At 48.1% G+C, this 19,493-nt stretch overlaps 1 protein-coding gene across 2 annotated transcripts in view; it reads left to right on the forward strand.

The window, feature by feature from the left end:
* The window catches only part of LOC131108124 (cGMP-dependent protein kinase 1), a 56,799-nt gene that overhangs the window by 8,575 nt on the left and 28,731 nt on the right, over window positions 1-19,493 (forward strand). For both annotated transcript variants that reach the window (XM_058058921.1, XM_058058920.1), the window contains exons 2-3: window positions 2,229-2,395; window positions 15,454-15,567. In XM_058058921.1, coding sequence (XP_057914904.1) covers window positions 2,229-2,395; window positions 15,454-15,567 — 281 coding nt within the window. The remainder of the gene's footprint in view (window positions 1-2,228; window positions 2,396-15,453; window positions 15,568-19,493) is intronic.

The following is a 19,493-nucleotide window of genomic DNA, read 5'->3' on the forward strand; positions in this document are numbered from 1 at the left end:
AGAGAAGACATTCATTCCCAGCTCGGAAGGTCGTCATGATGACACAACGCTGACTTGATGGGGGCGGTCCTTGCTGCGCTTCCATCAATAAATGCAAGAGCACGCCGGACACGCCCCCTTTAACACGCACTCACATTGCTTACAGATGTATATTTTATGGGGGAGGGGGGCGCAACATCTGGCAAGATTAAAACGTGAAAGAATTCAGGAAGAGGGTTCATTGCTGTCATCACCTTGGTTGCATAGAACAACGGCATGCACAGAGTGAGCCTCTTGTCAGTCGTACGGTGTGGTGGGAGGGGGCGGAGCATACACACAGTGCAGAAGGGTGTAGCCTGGTGAGGAGCAATACAGGGTGACGTAGTAGAAAGGAGTACATTGCAGTATACGGTCGTACTGTACGTATTTTCCTTGTACTTTTCTCATGTTGAAGCATTTCATCCAGCCAATGGCGTGGCAGGTCGTCAGGTCTCGTCTCATCAGAGTCGTCATTCCTGGTCATGTCACCCAGATTGAACATTCCGCCATCCCGGGAATACGACGATAGGACACAAACAGTCATCACTTCCTGGATGGAACCATGGGCTGGCTCCTAAGGAGCGGAAAGAAAGTCACCTCTGGACTTTGAAGCCCAAAGTTCCAAGTGCGTTCATTTCCTCCGGGAAAGTTCTGGAAGGATTGTTGAAAGTAGTCGTAAATGTGCTTCTGCTCCCGGGGGGGTGGGGGTGGGGGTGGGGGGGCAGGCCAGGCATTTTCTGTCTCCGTGAATAATAGTTTCTGCTGGGGTGGAAACATCATGAAGGCCTTTTTCACGGAGTAGTAGTATTTATACTCCGAGTATTTCTTGGTGATATCATGTTTGCTGAAGTATGTTTGCTCATTGGCTCGTGGTGATGATGATGATGATGATGATGATGATGGTGTCGTGGCGTTCCCGTCTTGCCTCCAAGGCCCGCTGGTGCTCCTCACACGTCCATGGTCTCCCCCAGCTGCTCCTATTCCCCACGAGCCTTATTCTTAGGCCACGCCCCTTTCTTGCCCCCCAGCAGCATATTTTGTCCTTTTAAGGAAAGGCTGGGCGAGTGGAGGCGGTCAGATACATCATCCTTGCTCTTTATTGGGGTGTGCGGCTCACTGTGGCCCCCCCAGGCCCAGCGATGACATCTCGGGGGGGTTTCCAGTGTGAGCTTGAAAGCCAGCGTCTGACCCGCTAACCTCAGCAAAACATCACGTCTTTCACGAGGGAGCTGTCACGGTAAAGTCAGCCCCCGAGCCCCGCGGCTGTAACAAGACGGCGGGCGCCACCCCCCTCCCCCCCCCCCCCCCAACCCCCAACACGCAGTTTCAGTGTCATGCTGCATTCTCAGGAGCCTGATGAGGCCGGGCGATGCTGGCATTGCAGCCAGAGATGTCACATGACCACCGGAGATCGCTAGCTCATAGTGAAGCTAGCTTATCTCAGCCCCGCCTGTCTTCTCATCTCATTTGATGGGCTTCCATCTCGTCTGGTCTCATGATCTCATCCCAGCTCACCAGCTGACATACGGTGAGTCAGATGAGATACACGCTTCAGATGAGGGGGGACCAGATGATCATAAAAAACTTGGTTGGCATCCGTGTCCTCTAGTCAGGACGTGGTCTTGGTTGGCATCCGTGTCCTCTAGTCAGGACGTGGTCTTGGTTGGCATCCGTGTCTTCTAGTCAGGACGTGGTCTTGGTTGGCATCCGTGTCCTCTAGTCAGGACGTGGTCTTGGTTGGCATCCGTGTCCTCTAGTCAGGACGTGGTCTTGGTTGGCATCCGTGTCTTCTAGTCAGGACGTGGTCTTGGTTGGCATCCGTGTCTTCTAGTCAGGACGTGGTCTTGGTTGGCATCCGTGTCTTCTAGTCAGGACGTGGTCTTGGTTGGCATCCGTGTCCTCTAGTCAGGACGTGGTCTTGGTTGGCATCCGTGTCTTCTAGTCAGGACGTGGTCTTGGTTGGCATCCATGTCTTCTAGTCAGGATGTGGTCTTGGTTGGCATCCGTGTCTTCTAGTCAGGACGTGGTCTTGGTTGGCATCCGTGTCCTCTAGTCAGGACGTGGTCTTGGTTGGCATCCGTGTCTTCTAGTCTAGTGGTTGGCATTTGCATGTGGCTAACATCATGGCTATAATGGCTAACATCATGGCTAACATCATGGCTAACATCATGGCTAACATGATGGCTAACATCTGTTCCCTTCATCCGAAGGTCCAAAGATCTGATCAAAGAGGCCATCCTAGACAATGACTTCATGAAGAACCTGGAGCTGTCGCAGATCCAAGAGATCGTGGACTGCATGTATCCGGTGGAGTACGGGAAGGACAGTTGCATCATCAAGGAGGGCGATGTGGGCTCGCTGGTCTACGTCATGGAAGGTAAGAGCATCTTCTTATCGTGGTGACGTGCATCTTTGTGGCATGGATAGCATGTGATGATGAGCAAGCCTTGATTAGCCTTGATTAGCATAGATTAGCACTTAGCACATGCTAAGTGATGTGCTAAGCTCAGCTGATGTGCTAAGCTCGCTCAGCTGGTAGAGCGTCCATGGTCCCCCAACCTGAGGTCCTCCTGGACCGTGTGGCCTAGTCTTGGGTAAGATGCTTGGACTTGCTGTAGGTTTGGTGTAGGACCATACGTGTGGACATTCTTTCCACGCCACCTGAACAACGTGTGCCCGCAACAAGAAGCAATAATTGGAGAACCATATTCCAGATATTACAGATATTACAGATATGACAGATATTACAGATATTACAGATATTACAGATATTACAGATATGACAGATATTACAGATATTACAGATATTCCAGATATTACACATATTACAGATATTACAGATATTACAGATATGACAGATATTACAGATATGACAGATATTACAGATATTACAGATATTACAGATATTACAGATATTACAGATATTACAGATATTACACATATTACAGATATTACAGATATTACAGATATTCCAGATATGACAGATATTCCAGATATTCCAGATATTCCAGATATTACAGATATGACAGATATGACAGATATGACAGATATTCCAGATATTCCAGATATTCCAGATATTCCAGATATTACAGATATTACCGATATTACACGCAAAGGTCAAGGACATGCTTTGGAGAATGCCGATATCCATCTCTTCATCTCAGCCACGTTCCTGGAGGCTCACCTTCTCCTGACGTACTTTTGATGGCAAACATGGGAGCAGATGCACCCGCTTCCACCCTTCCTACACACCACGTATGTACACAGTATGTACCCTACATTATCACATACTACAGTATTCGTTGGCCCTGTACCCTAGAAAGCGCCCATGAATGATACGGGAAAAGACCGTAATGATACCGTGTCAAAGCCCAGGGCAGTGATACTGATCAAATCTGGAGTTTAACCATGTCCAGTATCAGCTCCCGTAGCTGTCCACTCAGATCGCTGCTCTGGTATCGTGGCCGTGAAACAACCAATCAGAGAACAGCACACAGTGCTTAGTGCCTGGTACTTCTCCAGTCACCAAAAACCCAAACTTGATTCATGGAACTTTCATTGTCAGACATTGATAAGATAAGACTGTTGATAAAATATTATTCATTATTATTGTTCATTATTATTATTAATTGTTGTGTTTACACGGTTTAGATATAATACATGTAATAAACTGAACACTTTCTGGAAACAAAATGGTCTCTTGATTAATTAGTACGTGATAATAAGCTCATGATTAAATAGTATGTGATAATAAGATCATCACATGGTTTGTCTGATACTGACACTTGGGGGCATGATACCTGGCCTGATACCAGACAAACCATGTGATAACCTATAACTATATACCTTTTTAAACATGTACCATAGCAACACATGTAGCTACTTCAACCCTTCCAATTACACATTATGTACACAGTATGTACCTATACCTACTATATACCTTTTTAAACATGTACCGTACCAACTACTTCAACCCTTCCAAATACACATATACCCTACAGTATGTACCCTACAGTATGTACCCTACAGTATATACCTTTTTAAACGTACATATAGCTACTTCAACTGTTCCAATTAACCATGGTCTTATGGAAGTATGGATCTTTGGGATGGGAGTGAGGAGATGTTATGGAAGTATGGATCTTTGGGATGGGAGTGAGGAGATGTTATGGAAGTATGGATCTTTGGAATGGGAGTGAGGAGATGTTATGGAAGTATGGATCTTTGGGATGGGAGTGAGGAGATGCTATGGAAGTATGGATCTTTGGAATGGGAGTGAGGAGATGTTATGGAAGTATGGATCTTTGGGATGGGAGTGAGGAGATGTTATGGAAGTATGGATCTTTGGGATGGGAGTGAGGAGATGTTACGGAAGTATGGATCTTTGGGATGGGAGTGAGGCAATGTTATGGAAGTATGGATCTTTGGGATGGGAGTGAGAACAGACTGATAGCGGCCGTTAGGCTAGCCAAACCGGCGCTGGCGGCAACGTTGATCCTTGTAGTGGAGTGTTGCAAGGTAGACCACCCAGATGGGGACGTGAAGCAGGTGGAGATAAAATGCAGATGAGCAAATTAGGGATGATGTTGGATCATTTTTGGTAGCATATGGCGTCATGGCGCTTATGATGCGGAAAGGAAAGCGTAGGCTTGTCCGTGTTGCGTCTTGGATTCCTTTGTCGTTTGCTGCTGAGGGAGTCGGTAACAACGGAGGCCGGTTGTCTCGTCATTTGTGGGTCTCCTATGAGCCAATCATGTCAGGGCGGCGTGATGAACGGCGGCGTGTGCGGTGACAATAAAAGCTTCGCATCTGGAAGATGAGTCATTGTCGAGGGCCTCAGTGACTTCCTCTCAATTGGAAATGTGTCTTCAGCCGCAACATTTGGGTTCCTCCGGGTGAGCTTAACATTTACGTCCCTCTAAACTCTTCTTTTGTTTGGCCGGCTCACCTCGCATTTGCCTGCACGCCGCCGGCGCTCGGCCCCATTTGCATAATAACAACATGGTGGAATAAAAGTGTCGGGCTGGCCGAAGGTCCTCAGGTGGCCCAGAGTGGGGGAAGTGGGACTTTATCACCCACGCCGACCGCTTACGTACATGCCAGCTCAGCGTCCTTTCTCCTGGTTCATGTTTGGCATGGTCGCTCAGCACGTTGGCAAGTGCAGACCATGGCATTGAAGGAAACACTTTCTAGCAGAAGATGTTTGCAAAGTAGGAAGGAGTCGTGTTGACTTTATTTGTTATGATGTTAGCTACTGTGGCTAATCCTGCAATTCAAGTCATAACTCAAATGTTTTCTTTGTAAAAAAAGCTCCATTTAAATAAAGCAGTCAAAAGAAAGAAGATGCTGAGATGATTGGCATGATGGTGCGGACGAGAGCAGCAGCGTGGCCGCCGCCTTTAATCAATCTACTTCTTTACATGATTTCATCCTCTTTATGATACACACTGCAACTCTGACAAAGAGGTTTCCATGGCAACCGGAGCCTCAAACAGGTGGGACGGGTGGCTAATGTATGCTATGCTAATGCTATTGTATCACCAATCAAAGCTGCCGGGCTGGTGCTTCCTCCCGGGCGCCAGTAATGGAGGCACCTGCCCTCGGCTTCCAGGCGTCATCTCCACCACGATCCACCAGCTGGGGAAGGAGATGTAGGGCTTTGCTGGGTTGGCATAAATACTGAAGGACGGGACCCGGGCCAACAATGAGGGACGTGCACGCCACGGCTGCAGCTTCATTTGCAGCTGCTGGCAACGTTTGGATGAAAGGATCATTTAAAGGACGCGTGAACACACGTGAACACGCGTGAACACACGTGAACACACGTGAACACACGTGACCACACGTGAACACACGTGGATACACGTGAACACACGTGAACACGTCTATCTCGCTTCTGGGCATTCTAAAGATATAACAACAGATAAAAAGAGGCAACCACGGGATGGAATGGATGGATGGATGGAGGGATAGATGGAGGGATGGATGGATGGAGGGATGGATGGAGGGAGGGAGGGAGGGAGGGAGGGAGGGACGGATGGATGGATGGACGGATGGATATTGGATGGGTGGATGGATGGGTGAATGGATGTATGGATGGATGGATGGATATTGGTTGTATGGATGGATGTATGGATGGATGGATGGATGGATATAGGTTGTATGGATGGATGTATGGATGGATATAGGTTGTATGGATGGATGGGTGAATGGATGTATGGATGGATGGATGGGTGAATGGATGTATGGATGGATGGATGGATGGGTGAATGGATGTATGGATGGATGGATGGATATAGGTTGTATGGATGGATGGGTGAATGGATGTATGGATGGATGGGTGAATGGATGTATGGATGTATGGATGTATGGATGGATGGGTGAATGGATGTATGGATGGATGGATGGATATAGGTTGTATGGATGGATGGGTGAATGGATGTATGGATGGATGGATGGATATAGGTTGTATGGATGGATGGGTGAATGGATGTATGGATGGATGGGTGAATGGATGTATGGATGTATGGATGGATGGGTGAATGGATGTATGGATGTATGGATGGATGGGTGAATGGATGTATGGATGTATGGATGGATGGGTGAATGGATGGATGGATATAGGTTGTATGGATGTATGGATGTATGGATGGATGGGTGAATGGATGTATGGATGTATGGATGTATGGATGGATGGGTGAATGGATGTATGGATGTATGGATGGATGGATGGATGGGTGAATGTATGTATGGATGGATGGATGGATGGGTGAATGTATGTATGGATGGATATTGGATGGGTGTATGTAAGGATTCAAGTATTCCAGCCAGCAGACGGCCATTTGCGGTGTAATATTTGAGTGGTTGTGTAGCTGCCCCATCGGGTGTTGGGATTGGTACTGAAGTCCAGGACCAGGAAGGAGGTGGTGGGGGTCCAAATGGTAGTCGTCAGACCAAATGAAGGAGGTGGACATGTCTGCTGCACTTTGGTGCTGAAATGAGGCCAGGAGGAGGTGTAGGTCAGCTGTAGTGACCGTGACCTTTCCGGAAGAAGAAAAAGCCAGCCAAAGGCTTCTACGATGTTTGGGATTTGTCCGTGTGTCCGTAAGGGCGGAAGAAGCATCCTGACGGGATGCTCCTGGTAGCTGAGGCTGAAGGAGGAACGTTGTCTTTGAGGGAGCTGCTGGCCTTTTGCTGCATGTTATTAGCAGGAGTACGTGTGTAGGCAGAGAGGCGAGGGGGGGGGGGTACTCTGAGGGTCCTTGTGGGCCTGGCATATTCAATGATGCCCTGAGCTCCTTCTTCTTCAGCTCCAGGTGTTCCGTGTTTCCTCCACGCATCGGCCGATCATTGGTTTGCCAAACTGCAAGCGTAACGTTCTGGCAGCGGCGTTTGAAAATGGATTTCTACGTGATGCTGGACTGGAGACCAAGAGGTTCCAGGCCGATGACGTATGTGTTTCTTCTTGGCTGCACCTGAGAATAACAATGAGGAGCGGTTTCCCCGGCGGGGGCCACCACTTGAGTAAGAGCGGCGTGTCAAGGCTCTTTATGCTGCGGCGCTTGAGCAGCTGCTGGATGTCATGGCGTATCCAAAGACAACCGACGACATCCCAGGAGTCTGCTGGCTCTTCATTCCCTTGCTTTCACTTCCTGCCCCTCATCGCCTCTCACCTCGGACATCCATCCTACATCCATCCTACATCCATCCTACATCCATCCTACATCCATCCTACATCCGCTTCATCGGAACGCCTCCACGCTCCGTGCTTCACCTGCACGGAGACGTGGCCCCTGGGCGATGGTGTTGGCGTCATATCATCATGTCATCCTTCAACTGGGCCTGGAAACCCGCTGTGTGGTAGACTTCCGCCCCGGGGGGGCTCTCAGTGATGCCTTTGGTTTATTTCAGACGAAGCACATCACCCCCTCACGGGCCTGGCCGCCCCTCCCCCGCCCCCAACGCACGCGCCCAACCCCAACATCCCTCCTCCAGCAAGGAACCCAGGCGCACGTGCTGGGCTTACGGTGACCCCGACAGCAAGCCTGCCCCCCCCCCCCGGCGAGGAGAGAGTCCCGATGCATGACATGCGTCGCATGTGGAAGGATGATGAGATGGGACGGTGCATGACATGCGTCCTGCCGCCACGCCAGGTCAAACGATGGGACGGTGCATGACATGCGTCCTGCCGCCACGCCAGGTCAAACGATGGGACGGTGCATGACATGCTGCGGAGTCAACTCCTGCGTGAGTCATGTGAGTTACGGGACGTTTAATGCTTGATGCCAGGAAAAGATATTCCGCTTCCCAGGATGTATGCAGGAATTCTCAGCTGACTGGGGCGGACCTTCCTCCAGGCAGCCATCCCGGTCTCCTAGCGGGTCACGTGTGCGGAAAGGAAAGGACAGGATTTGTTAAGCTAATTAGCGACACCCTGCTATTAGACTCACTCCACCCGCGTGCTGATGCCTCGGAATTTCACACACGAGCAGAATGAGGATAGCAAATAAAAAGGGATTGCAGGGAAGTGCAGAAGAAAGCCATGGCACGGCCGCGGTTGCCTGGCAACGCCGGCGAAGCAGAACCCAGGAAAGGAAGGATGTCTTTGCTGGTCAGCGTCCTGGCGTCACGTGCCACACACCAGCCCACCCAACAGGAAATGGCGTAGCAGCACCCCCTTTAAGGTGATGATGGTTTTATGGGGGGGGGGGGGGTGACCTGCTTTTCTCACTCTTGTGTGAAAACGAGGCCGCCCCCACTCCCCCCCCCCCCCCCCCCCCCCCCCCCCGCTGCTGAACAACCAGAGCTAGTGGACACGAAATGAGGACATTTATGATTGCATCCTGGGACTTCTGGCTGCACGTCCGTCTTAGCCGCTGCTAGCACGTGAGCATGGCATATGGCGCATGGCGCATGGCGCATGGCGCATGGCGCATGGTGTCCAAAGGAAGTCCAGAAGGGTTTGTCGTTGCGGCCGTTTAGTGTTTAATCCGGCCACCTAGTGTGTTGTGGTGGTGGTGCGGACAGGAAGTGGACTTTTAGCTTGGTGTGTGTCACGACTGCAAGGGGGGCGGGGGGGGGGGGGGGATATTGCAATACATTACACTCTCAGATGTGGTACACTTTTGTTTACTAGCAATTTCGTCTTCTACTTGACATATTTCCTCCTCCTCCTCCTCCTCCTCCTCCAACATTGACCTCAATCTGTCCTCCCGTCACTCACGTCCTCCCCTCACTCGTCGTCACCTGTCTGGCCAGCTCACCTCACCTCCTTGCTACCTTCCTCACTCCATCCTCCATCCATCCTGGTTCCTTATTTGCCAATAAAGGCAGGGGGGGGGGCATCAGCTGGGATCATCATGAATCATGAATCAGGCATCATGAGGGCATCATGAGGGCATCATGAGGGCATCATGAGGGCATCATCAGACACTAACTACGGACCCCCATGAGCTGGAGATGAAGGGGTCCATAGAAATACGCTCCTTGTCTTGCCAAAGCAAACTCATGACTTCCTGTTTGTTACCTCATGCTTGTAAAAAAGCATTTCCTCTTCCAGGAAGTAGTCTGCTCCCAATCCACAGCATGTGACATTCAATGTGGCATGTGGTAATAGAGGAACATGGGAACGTGGGATCGGGTGAACATGGAATGTGGGAACGTGGGATCAGGAGAACGTGGGATCAGGAGAACGTGGGATCAGGAGAACGTGGGATCGGGAGCATTTTTCATGGCATCGGGATCAGGCGATCAATCAGCTGATCAATGAAAGGACTTGCTTGAACTTTGGGGTCAAAACCTTGACAAAGCCAACAGCCAAGCACGTTTCAGGAGGCGACAGGAAGTGAAGATGTTAAAGCCGAGCTACGTAGCGTATAGCGTGATGGCGAGCTAGCAGGTCACGTCCAGTCACGGTATTGCTAATTTCACGGCGGCCATGTAGACGCCTCACGCCGTTCCTCTGATATCATTCCCCTCCATCATCCATTCCCGTCTCCTGTGCCTTCTTCATTTATTCATGTCCTCCCGTTGCTCCTCACACGTCCGTCCAGAAGCTGTCGGATCGGCAAGGAACATTTCTTGGACGAGACTTTGGGATCCTTGCTTGAAACGAGGTGGTTTACTTGGAATGCTTTCCCGCGCTATTGATTGTTTTTCCATATCATCATATCTGTTGCAGCTTTCAAAAAAAGAATGTTGTTGCCATAGCAACCCCAATGATTGCCCATTTCCACGTAGCTGAGTGTGTTAGCGCCAGCATCTGGGCTGGAAAGTTGTGTTGTTACAACGGCTAGGGAGAGCAATTATTGCCGTAGCAATTATTTCCTTGCATATCTTGAAGAAGATTAAGGATAAGAAACGGCCCAGACGCCTGAGGACGAGGAGGAAATCTTCCTACTCCTTTTTGGACGTGTTGAATTGTGCAAGCAGGTGATGGTCCAACGTAAACGTAAACACAAGCATCATTATATTATCATATTATTATTATTATTATTAGTCGTAGTAGTAGTAATATTAGTATTATTTTTTTAGTATTATTATTTCTATCTAACATTTAGAAATGAATTTGCTCGACTGGTCAGCGGGGGGGCTGAACGGTGCGGGAGCGCTGCGGGGGCGCGGCTGCTGACCAGGAAGTCGTCGACCAGTCATGCCTCGGAGCGCCGCTTTTAAGCTCTAGAAACTTCAGGTGAAGCAATCAATGGAGTGATTGGATGAATAAAAGGATGGCGTTCTTCCAGCTGCTTCTTCAGCTGTGAATCAACATCCATTTGTGTGATCTTTGCTGCATGAAAGACAGCAGATGCTGATTCCTCTGAAGCCCATTCAGCCTCTGCTGAATAATCTCAGTCTGACCCCAAGAGATGTCGCCGCTTGTCTTCCAGCTAAGCCTTCCAAGTGTCACAAAGACGGCCATTTAAGATCTCTTTGCAGCTAGCGCCCGGTAGCAGCTAAACGTGAGCGGCGGTGACGGCCCGTTTCCCGCCAGGAGGACACGGACACAACAATGTTCTGCATGGAATGCTGTCACCGACTCCGCCAGAATGGCGAGCTGATTGACTCATCTCAGCGTGGACGGCACAGCGGGGTGGCGTGTTAGCCTGTTAGCGTGTTAGCATGTGTCCTCCATGGGATTTCAACTCCCCAGCATCCTGTTTTGGGATGTTGAGGAGCGCCAGGGAAAAAGCAGAGGGGAAGATTCTGGCACTTGAACGCTACGGCCTCAGCGTGAACGACTCCCTTTTCCCACCATCAAGTTGATCATTCCACCCCAAAGGGAACGATAGCGTCATGGCCGCCAGGGTTGGAAAACGGAGGCACTGAGACCGGAAGCCTCTCCGGTCTCCCAACCAATCAGCACAAAGCGCTCATCGCCAAGACAACCATTTGTCTGATTGGCCGTCTGCTTGGTGGACCGCGTATCTACGCTGGTCAAAGACTGGGCTGGAACGCAACGGCCATCTTTGGTAGTCGCCATGTTGGGGACCAGCCCCTCCGCGTTCCTTCACCCTAGCAGCTGTGAAACGAGTCTCAAGGACAGTTTACAAAAGCAGTGGAAATGCCAGCGCTGGAGAGCGTGATCTCCAAAGAGGAACCTTCTTCTGCCTCCTTGGATGAACGAGTCTAGTCATGCACTTGGTGTATGAATAAAGCATGTACAGGAAATAGTATCTCAGCCAAGAATACACGTATTTCACTGTCATGACATGAACAATACTGCAAATGGTCAAATACTCTGTTATTTGAGTGATATAATTAGTTCCTAATATGAAAATGAGATATATATTTGAGTTACAACACCATGTTGTCATGTTTAATGTGACTGTATAGCTGTATTATGATGGAAGATATGATGTTATGTCATCATAAGCGTCCACCAGCAGATCATACTAGATAATGTTCCTTCACCGAGGAGCTCTCAGCGTGGGGGCGGCCTGGATGTACAGTATATACTATACTTGTATATCCAACATACCGTACTACGTATACTTGTATATCCAACATACTGTACTATACTTGTATATCCAACATACTGTACTACTATACTTGTATATCCAACATACTGTACTATACTTGTATATCCAACATACTGTACTACTATACTTGTATATCCAACATACTGTACTATACTTGTATATCCAACATACTGTACTACTATACTTGTATATCCAACATACTGTACTATACTTGTATATCCAACATACTGTACTATACTTGTATATCCAACATACCGTACTACGTATACTTGTATATCCAACATACTGTACTATACTTGTATATCCAACATACCGTACTATACTTGTATATCCAACATACCGTACTATACTTGTATATCCAACATACCGTACTATACTTGTATATCCAACATACTGTACTATACTTGTATATCCAACATACTGTACTATACTTGTATATCCAACATACCGTACTACTATACTTGTATATCCAACATACCGTACTATACTTGTATATCCAACATACTGTACTATACTTGTATATCCAACATACTGTACTATACTTGTATATCCAACATACCGTACTATACTTGTATATCCAACATACCGTACTACTATACTTGTATATCCAACATACCGTACTATACTTGTATATCCAACATACCGTACTATACTTGTATATCCAACATACCGTACTATACTTGTATATCCAACATACCGTACTATACTTGTATATCCAACATACCGTACTATACTTGTATATCCAACATACTGTACTATACTTGTATATCCAACATACCGTACTATACTTGTATATCCAACATACTGTACTATACTTGTATATCCAACATACCGTACTATACTTGTATATCCAACATACTGTACTATACTTGTATATCCAACATACCGTACTATACTTGTATATCCAACATACTGTATGTTTGGAGAAGAGCATGTCATCCATCATGCGTGGTACCTCACTGACTTCCTGCAGGACCAAAGACAGGATTGGGATCAGGAGGAGCTCCCCTGCTCATGCTGCTTATTTTTAGCACCGCTGGGAGATAAAGTCAGAAGAGCAGATCTCTGGAAGGCCTCCAGAATCTGCCTCCCTCGGGGGGGTGGGGGGGGGGGCTATTACGCTTAGCATCAGAAGAGCAACATTGGTGCTGTGACAGAGAAAGATCTAATGGCATTGATTATGCATGCAGATATTCACATATTTACCACACATCCACAGCTGGACATGCAGCTAGCTAGACCTTCATCCTCCAGTGTGGCTGCTACCTTCTCTGCTGCCATTTGCTGATTTCTAGCGCTAATGTTGCACCATGCCGCACTATCCTCAGGCACATATTCCATACCAAAGCACATATTCCATACCAAAGCACATATTCCATACCAAAGCACATATTCCATACCAAAGCACATATTCCATACCAAAGCACATATTCCATACTAAAGCACATATTCCATACCAAAGCACATATTCCATACCAAAGCACATATTCCATACCAAAGCACATATTCCATACCAAAGCACATATTCCATACCAAAGCACATATTCCATACCAAAGCACATATTCCATACCAAAGCACATATTCCATACCAAAGCACATATTCCATACCAAAGCACATATTCCATACCAAAGCACATATTCCATACCAAAGCACATATTCCATACCAAAGCACATATTCCATACCAAAGCACATATTCCATACCAAAGCACATATTCCATACCAAAGCACATAGTCCATACTAAAGCACATATTCCATACTAAAGCACATATTCCATACTAAAGCACATATTCCATTCCAAAGCACATATTCCATACCAAAGCACATATTCCATACTAAAGCACATATTCTTTCTATACTATAGTAGAATAGAGTAGAATAGAATAGAGTAGAATAGAGCGTAGTACAATAGAGTATAGTACAAAGACTTGAAAGAAACAGCAGTTGTGTTTTGTGTCAGTAAACGCCATGACGACCTTCCACTGTGGACGTTTGTGTGATGGTGTTGCCGTGACAATGCCCGGCGGTGTGAAGGAGAGTGCTTTAGTTTCCTGAAAAGCATTTCCTCCTGCACGAGCCTCCTTGAAGGCAACGTGTGGATCAAGTGTTTTTCTAACGAGGTGGAGGCGCCACAGTCGATATTATTACTGGACGATATTATTTTCATCAGCACTCGCTCGACTAAAATCCTCCATCGGCCTCAGGAGATGCACTAGAAGATGGAAGTTCAACTGGTGATAAGAGATATGATATGATATGATATGATATGGTGATAAGAGATCTGCCGTGCGATGACCGTGTCTTATTGATGGGTACTCATCCTGGCTTACTTACATACTTACTTACATACTACTTAACTTACTTACATACTTACCTACTTAACTTACTTACATACTTACCTACTTAACTTACTTACATACTTACCTACTTAACTTACTTACATACTTACCTACTTAACTTACTTACATACTTACCTACTTAACTTACTTACTTACCTACTCAACTTACTTACTTACCTACTCAACTTACTTACTTACCTACTTAACTTACTTACTTACCTACTTAACTTACTTACATACTTACCTACTTAACTTACTTACATACTTACCTACTTAACTTACTTACTTACCTACTCAACTTACTTACTTACCTACTCAACTTACTTACTTACCTACTTAACTTACTTACATACTTACCCACTTAACTTACTTACATACTTACCTACTTAACTTACTTACTTACCTACTTAACTTACTTACATACTTACCTACTTACCTACTTAACCTACTTACCTACTTAACTTACTTACTTACCTACTTAACTTACTTACTTACCTACTTAACTTACTTACATACTTACCTACTTAACTTACTTACTTACCTACTTAACTTACTTACATACTTACCTACTTACCTACTTAACCTACTTACCTACCTACTTAACTTACTTACCTACTTAACTTACTTACATACTTACCTACTTAACTTACCTACTTACCTTACTTACTTACCTACTTAACTTACTTACATACTTACCTACTTAACTTACTTACTTACCTACTTAACTTACTTACCTACTTAACTTACTTACTTACCTACTTAACTTACCTACCTACCTACTTACTTACTTACTTAGCAAGTGTTCATGTACACACTGATGCCAGCTCCAAAGCTGGAACATTTCCACGACGAGTCGCTCTCGTTGGTTTTTCACTTGCTGGGAGCCGGCAGCCCCCACTGGAAGTCCCACATCACAAAATCATCCTTTTCTAGCTCACTGAGCCACGAGTATTCTGGCTGGGTGCCCTCAAAGTACAAGCTCCCACACACACACAGTACACACGGTACACACAGTACACACGGTACACACAGTACACGCTGCGGGTTCTGAAGTGTGCAGTGTAAAGTAGCAACGTGCTTGACGCCCCCGCCTGCTTGTCTCCATGCGTGTCTGCAGACGGGAAGGTGGAGGTGACCAAGGAGAGCCTGAAGCTGTGCACCATGGGCCCCGGGAAGGTCTTTGGAGAGCTGGCCATCCTCTACAACTGTACCAGGACCGCTACTGTCAAAAGTAAGTCTCACTTTGCCATGGGGGGCGGGGCGGGGCGGGGCGGGGCGCAACCGCTCCTGTACGCCAGTCCACTTTCCCCCTCACGCTTATTCCCCTTTCTCTTTCCGTGACGGCATGATTCCGTAGAAAACATAGCCAATACCATTCTTTCCATACGCAATCATTCCATTGGCCACCTGTTGCTAGGCAGACTTCCCACTCCAACATGCCTGGTGTCAGCATGGTCTGGAGGAAAGCATGTTAGGGCTTTTTCACTGCATTCCTCCCTCCCCAAAAACCAGAACCCATCAACGTTCTGGTTGTGCTTCAGTTCTTTTGGAAGTAGAAGCTTCCTCGGACGCAACATTCCGACACTTAAAGGCAATGTTGGAATGTTGTCCTTCCTGGTGTGAGACAGGAACACCGTCCCCCTCTGTGCCTTCTAAAGATAGTCAAACAGGTACAAAGAGGCAGCTAATGAAGGGGACACGCCTACTGGGCCGGGAAAGGCCAGCCTGGGGGGGGGGGGGCGTCTTCACGCAATCAGAACTGTCCAATGAAAACGCTATTTCCTGTTAGAGACGCAGCCTGAGGAAGGAACCTTGGTGGGGGGTGGGGGCTGGGGTGGGGGATGGGGGGGTTGCCAGCCCAATCCCGTTACAAACACGAGACCAGCGGCCAAAGCGTGGGTGGCTAGCTTAGCCTAGCATGATCTTCTCAGCCTTTGTCGCCAGGAGCGTTGCGTTTCCACGTGGGAATATCGGCCGATCTCACATAAAACCTTGTGCCCCCCCCCCCCCCCCCCCCCCCCCCCCCCCCCCACCCACAGCAGCTATGAATGAATGCATGAGTGCTCGGGGCCTCGGAGGCCAAAGAGGGTCTAGCGGAGATGTAATGGCGTCGCTTTGAGGTCGCAAGCCCCCTGCTGACCCCTTTCATATCCCACAAGCCACCGCATCGACCTCGCAGCGCTCCTCCCTCGTCCTGTTGCTATGGCAACAGGTACCCATGTTAGAGGAGCCGACTCCTACGAGATCAAATAGTCCCCTCCTGTTTAGCGTATCCCCCCCCACCCTTGCAGGTACAGGAAGTCAACTCTTCAACTGCTAACACTTCCTCATTCTCCAGCTCACCATCACGGGGTGCATTCAGGGACGCTCGGAACTCCCATCATCAGCACTGGCAAGCGTGTGCTGCTCGTCTGAGTCTCCTGCCTTGGAAAAGCAGATCCTGGTGGCTAACATCCTGCCGCTAACGTCGGAGGAATCCATCGGAGCTCAGTTGTAGATTCCCAACATCCCAGTTGACAGTTCATTTGTGGGAAGGACTTTTCAGAAAGGTCAAATCCCTCCGGGAAGTCGGACGGGGCCAGTGCAGCGTAGCAGTTAGCATCCTGTCCTCTCATTGGTCCATCACTGAAACTCTTGCTGATTGGTTCTCGTCCGGGCGACGGCCATGATGAGTTGAAGCTCTTTCAACTTTCTAGGACGGAGCAGGAGCACAAACCTTCCCACGCAGGACTTCAGCGTGTGGCCTGGCCGGACCCCTGGACATGACCCCCCCGTGGCGCCCATCGCTGGCACACCAGGGCTGGGGTCACCACGCAGACAGCGGGCGTGTGAATGCACCCTCGATGCCAACCCAGCCGTGTATTCCCGTCCTGATGTTCAAGTCACCATGATGGAATAAAAGCTGGTAGTTTGGCTCGTTAGCAGGAATAACGAGACATTATTCCATCTTTAAAAAGACATGAAGGCCTATTGGCCACGTCTCTATCTCCAGGACGTTGAAGGAAAAAGCCTGATGAGTCCATGTGAGGACATGATGAAGATCATCATGGTGGCTGGTTTTGGATGTTCAGACCAAAGTGTTATTGAAGGAACATCTGATGACTACGGACGCGTGGTGATGCAGGAGAAGGCCTCCATGTCACAAAGATGATGTTCATGGCTGGCATGCATCTTCATCCGTTCATACATTCCCTCCCTCCCTCCCTCCCTCCCTCCCTCCCTCCCTCCCTCCCTCCCTCCCAGCCACCAATTCCCATCCCTACTCAGCTGGCTAATATAGGAATAGATATATACTACATGTATATACGTATATACATACATATATATATATATAATATAATAAAATAACCCCAGATGGGAACTATGGAAGCCGTGCTTTAGGATGAAGACTTCAGGAGGCCGTGTGACACCTCCATGCAGGCTGCTCAATAGACAATCTTTCTTTATGAAATATGTTTTATATTTTTTTATGAAATGCGCTCAAACACACAGGGGGCATGTGGGGGCTTCACGTGTTTAGGAAGCCTTCCTTCTCCAACGGGAACGTCATCCCGTCTGCTGGTGTAGAGCCTCCCTGCCGTGTTCTGCCATGAATATATGAAATATGAAATATATATATATATATATGAAATATGTCTTTCTTTCATCAGAAATCCTACTGTTCATTTATTCCGTATTTGACCCGAGGGTTCCATCACGCTGCAATCTGTCTTCCCCAGCAGCCAGTCAGGTCATCTGCGGCGAGGACGGTCGTCCCTCGTTTAGGACGCTTCATTAGCTCCATCAAGTGACCAGAAATACAATTCCTCATTTAGAAATGCTGCTTTTCCTAGGAATGGCATCCCGTCTTTGAAAGCTGAAACATCATACAGCCTCCTAGACGGCCTAGACAGTCTAGGACCCACAGCAGTATGACTAGATAGGACAGCATGCTCAAGGACCAGGTGGGACCCACAGCAGTATGACTAGATAGGACAGCTCTAGTCTAGTACATGCTCAAGGACCAGGTGGGACCCGCAGCAGTATGACCAGATAGGACAGCTCTAGTCTAGTACATGCTCAAGGACCAGGTGGGACCCGCAGCAGTATGACCAGATAGGACAGCTCTAGTCTAGTACATGTTCAAGGACCAGGTGGGACCTGCAGCAGTATGACCAGATAGGACAGCTCTAGTCTAGTACGTGCTCAAGGACCAGGTGGGACCCGCAGCAGTATGACTAGATAGGACAGCTCTAGTCTAGTACATGCTCAAGGACCAGGTGGGACCCGCAGCAGTATGACTAGATAGGACAGCTGTGATGTCGGTGCTGGAATGTTGTGTTAGTCTGAGATGGACCTGAGACGTCGGAGATGACAAAGTCGTACGTCTGCTACTCCTTCTTCTCCTTCTTTGCTTCTTTGAGGAAGGACATGGACTTTTTCCTGGGGCATCTGGGGTCAGCTCAGCGTTGTAGCGTTTTGCTAACGCCCGGTTTGTGTTCCAGCAGGTAGGATTCCAACTGTCCACGTTCCAAAAATTCCCACTTTTGTCCCAGTTCCATATTTTCCATCCAGCTTCGGCATTCACACAATTCCTCCAGAAATGTCCTCTCTGTTTAGATGGCTGGTGAGGAAGGAAGCAAAGCTTGTGATTGCACTCCTAATGAGCCCCCCCCCCCTTAATTACAGATGCAGTGTAAGGATGGTTGGGGGGGGGCATAGAAAAGACAAATGAGCAATAAAAAGGAGAGAAAATGTCACATTTGTACACCCAGCACTTTCTAATGATTGTTGACAAATAAAGCTAATGACCTGCCGTCCAATTGGGGGGGGGGGGGGGGGGGGGGGGGGACTCCATCATCAGCAGGTGGGGGAGGGGGGTTTGGCCATCAAGCCACGTGGAATGGCATTTCAGCAGCTCCGCAAAAGACCAGCACCAACCAAAGCACAAGACTGTCAGGAGGACTTGGAAAGAAGAGGAAAAGGAAAGAATGTTGTGTTTCTCCCGGTTGCCATGACAACACGGCTAGCAGACAGCTGGAAGAATGTGATGCTGGAACACGCGTCTTGTCACCACCACCGTCTCTAGTCACCTTGCTTGTGTTTGTGTGGGACGCTGCTTTCTACATCCCTACGTCCCATCTTTCACATGGACATGCAGAGACATAGCCGTGCTGA

This window comes from Doryrhamphus excisus, chromosome 20, assembly GCF_030265055.1.
Source record: "Doryrhamphus excisus isolate RoL2022-K1 chromosome 20, RoL_Dexc_1.0, whole genome shotgun sequence".
NCBI classification, from domain to species: Eukaryota; Metazoa; Chordata; class Actinopteri; order Syngnathiformes; family Syngnathidae; genus Doryrhamphus; species Doryrhamphus excisus.